Source organism: Polypterus senegalus, chromosome 12 (genome assembly GCF_016835505.1).
Source record: "Polypterus senegalus isolate Bchr_013 chromosome 12, ASM1683550v1, whole genome shotgun sequence".
NCBI classification, from domain to species: domain Eukaryota; kingdom Metazoa; phylum Chordata; class Cladistia; order Polypteriformes; family Polypteridae; genus Polypterus; species Polypterus senegalus.
Genome location: NC_053165.1, coordinates 149,420,789 through 149,424,617, shown reverse-complemented (window position 1 = coordinate 149,424,617; position 3,829 = coordinate 149,420,789). Strand labels below are relative to the sequence as shown.

The following is a 3,829-nucleotide window of genomic DNA, read 5'->3' as shown; positions in this document are numbered from 1 at the left end:
ATTTTTTTGAGTAAGTGACTTGTAATATTTAACTCGGTTAAATTAAATTACTGCATATTTATACTCAAATATTTTAGTAATACGTAATAATAATTAAAAATGTTATTCTCAGATCAAATTAAGAAAGTGTAACTTAAAAATTTTTAATTAAAGCATTGCCTATTTCGAGTTATCTAAACACAAAATGTATTAGTTGTACTTACACCTTTAAATAAATAAAACTCAGGCATGTACTGTTATTCAAAAGTTTTATTTGAACATTCACTGCAACATTAATAAATTGCTATTATAAAAATACATAACATACACAGACATAGTGCAACAGGTTACATAAAATAACATATCCTTCTTTAAATTTTAACCCTTTCTAATTCTTATGGCTACCTCTACATCAGTGTCAGATCAAATGTTCTGGATTACAGGATTTTAGTGTTCCCAATTGTGCCAATATGCTACAGATTCTAACAATTTTCAGACTGAAGAACAATTTAATATGTGTACATCTTAGACTTCCTCTCATCTCATTAAGAGTATTAGATTTGAAATTGTCTTTTCAAGTTAAGAAACTTTAAAATGACACCAACAATGGATGAGACTACAGGCAGCCATGAAGTAGTGCATGTTATTTGAATTATATTACATATTAAATGCACATATTGTTTATGAACATATTAAATTCTTCCAAGTTGAACAAAAAAGTGAGCTCAGTACACTGGTTCAAACTCAACATTTGTGGTGAGACGGAGTGAAACAGGCAACATTTAACAACTACTGTGACTCAGTATATTACATATCAAACTAAGTGCCAAAAGTGCACTTTTTCAATTCAATTCTTTTAAGGCTAGACATCACTTTCTCAGATCAGTTTTTAGGTATATATCATCAAATCATTCTTTAGAGTCTGCAGTCTGGGTGACAATTTGCCATCTTCCAAACTAAGCAAAATCTTTTGAAAGAATTCAAAAGTGTTTGTTAGTCCTTTGGGATAACTAAGATGCAGAGCATATATGAGACTGAACATTACCACAAGGGCATCCACAAACCTGGGAAGAGTAATTACAACTTCACTTTCAATAACAATCAAGACATTTTCAGATTGGTAGTGAACTGGACTGCTGGTGTTGTCCCTGTTCAGTGTAATAAGGGCCATAGGTGCATTCACAAGCTCTGCCTCATCAATGTCCTGAAAGAAATGGAAACACAGCTATTTCACAATCAATAACTTAAAAGAATACACCATCACAAGCAGGAAGTTTAAAATCTAAAATGTGTGATATAAGTTTATAACCAACCTTGCATGTCCTCAAAAATCCAGACCAATCCTCTCAGAAACACAGGAAGTGCATGGAGAACAGTTGTACGTTTGTGTGTATATCATGTAATTCCTAAGGAGAACAGAATTGTAGACAGAATTACATTTTATTGTATAAATTAAGTTCAGAATTTAAACACCAGCTAAGACTGTCTAAAGTGAAAGTATAACATAAACTAAACTGAACTAAATAAGAATTAGGCTTAGTTTTTCATTCAAACTGTGTCCAAAATATGGTGACTAAACCAAACATGAAGCCCTGCATTGTGATCCAAACAATATTACCCTCTTAGCAGCAGCAAATAAAGGTGTGGTCAATGGCCTAACCCCGAAGCATCCTAAGCATTATGTGGGCCATGAAATACACATGTAGTGATATTCTGTAAAAAGACAAGTAGCCAATGATTTAGCACTTTACTCAAAATAAGATACATACTGGAACAGCATTCCACAACAGCAACTAATAACACACATACAAGTTGGCTAATTAAAAAGCTCATATTTCACTTCTGTAACTTTGAAATAGGCAGTGTAGTACCTGTTCGTCATGGACTTTCAAAATGCCAGCCAAAGAATCTGCAATCTTTCCAGTTTTGGATGCCTTCTGCCTAAACAAGGTCATCAAGCGTGGGATGTGACGATCAAGCTCTGCATAGAATATGTTGCGCAAGTTCTGGTTTGTGATCCGCTGGAATTCTGCATACACCTATGTAAACAGTAATAGAACATCAGTACATATTAATTCAATATAAATATTATTTTCACAGAATGGGGCATATAAGCACTGGAGCATCATTGAAACAGCAGATAAACCATTTTACCTCAGACTCTATGCGCAGAGCAGGCCAGAGGTCCAGAATTTCTTTCACTGGTGGGCTGAATTGGATGATGGTCTGTCGTCTCAGGGCAAATGTGGTCTGCATCATCCTTCCAATCAGAGGTAGATTTCTCTCAGTCTTCTTTAGCTCTTCAATGATCTGTTCCCTCAAGCACTCAAGAGATGTGGAATTTTCTCCCTTGGGAAAGTTGGGCAGAAAGTTAACCTCTGCACGCTTGGGTCTTTTAATACCAGAGTGTGGAGATTCATTGTCAGGATTATTTTGGCTTCTTTTGCCAGCATTTATAGAGACTTCAATGCATCCTGCCCTTCTCATCTTGTTCCTGTAATTGCCCATTTTAAACAGCAGGCTGTTCTTCCAGCCATTCCATCCAGTGTTAGACCCTGCTTCTTTCAAACACGGATGTTTTGTGACAAGTGCTTCAGCTACAAATGCAATCTGTTTGCCACTTGGGTAAGCAGAGAAGCCATAGATAGTAGATGCAAGCTTATCCAAAATATCATGTTTTTGGTCTCTTGTCAGTTTAAGAGGTCTCCCAGTCTTCTCAAACTCTGCATTCCCTTCTCTAAGTTTTAACTCAACATCAAAAGAAAACGTAGGAACTGGAAACAAATCCAAAGGCCATCTAGTTAAACGTTCAGGGCTTGATACATCTGACAGTATTTCAGTAGATGCAACAGAACTAGAAGAACTGAAATCTTCTTCAAATGTTATATGCAAAACTGATTTTTGTGGCAATTCTTTGATGTCAACCAGGGAGGTAAGTCTTCCATCAAAGTCTGGATCTTCATATTGTAAGGTGAACTGAAGATCCAATTCCATTTGTTCTTTTATAATCTTAATCAGTGCATCAACAGAGGCTGGCCGTGAGCTGAGCTTTAATTTGCGTGCATGGTTTTTCTCAACTATCCGAAGAATCATCGTTTGTGAGTCTTCGCTGCCATTGTACTATAAATTTATCAAAGAAAAATAAAATAATAATTGAAAGAGAATTTGGTAGTTTTTAAAAAGGCACAAGTTATTATGTACAGTATAGCCAGAAATGGTATAATTTACATTATCATCCACCATGGAATATCTCTCAGTTCTGCATTAGTTTTTCATTATAGTATCAAAAACTAACAAATACCAACACTAAAAAGATAATGTGACAAGGAGCACAGTGTCAGGAAACAAAGATGCATATGGCAGAGCAAGAGCTGGTGAGAAGAATCTGATCAACTCTACATTGGCAAATGCCAGGTTATTGTGTGTTGTATAGTATTTATAGAGTACATTACCAAATAAATATCATGAGCCCCTTCATTAGTGAGGTTAAGGTCAAAAACTGACAAAGTATAGCTTTTAAAGATTAAGATAACTGAAAAAAAAACCAAAAAACTCAAATATAACTCTGTATTACAAAATATGATGCAGTTATATAGAATATACACTGACCACATTAGAACTGACCAAACAAAAGTTGCAATTACTTACTATTTAAGGTTCCTAATCTTGCTTGAGTGGTATGAATCTTTTTGGAGTCAACAGCAGCAAACTTTCAATTCTGTATGCAGAAAAGGTGACTGTATCATTGAGATCAGAGAGCAGGTGAACAGACAAGCCTGTGGGTGTGGCTGACAGCTCATAACAGTGAAAATGTTCTGAATACCATGAATCAAAATCATTACAAAGAAAG

At 35.2% G+C, this 3,829-nt stretch overlaps 1 protein-coding gene and 1 long non-coding RNA gene across 2 annotated transcripts; both read right to left on the bottom strand.

The window, feature by feature from the left end:
• Positions 1–231: 231 nt before the first annotated feature.
• LOC120540838 lies at positions 232–1,327 on the bottom strand. Its single transcript, XR_005635887.1, has 2 exons — positions 1,293–1,327; positions 232–1,183 (listed from the first exon to the last, which is right to left on the bottom strand). It is a non-coding gene; the product is annotated as an uncharacterized LOC120540838 (long non-coding RNA).
• On the bottom strand, positions 1,326–3,081 carry LOC120540542. The gene is made up of 3 exons (XM_039771379.1): positions 2,134–3,081; positions 1,851–2,018; positions 1,326–1,385 (listed from the first exon to the last, which is right to left on the bottom strand). Exons 1-3 carry the CDS (start codon positions 3,070–3,072, stop codon positions 1,326–1,328), a joined length of 1,167 nt encoding a protein of 388 aa, XP_039627313.1. The 5' UTR covers positions 3,073–3,081.
• Positions 3,082–3,829: the final 748 nt, after the last annotated feature.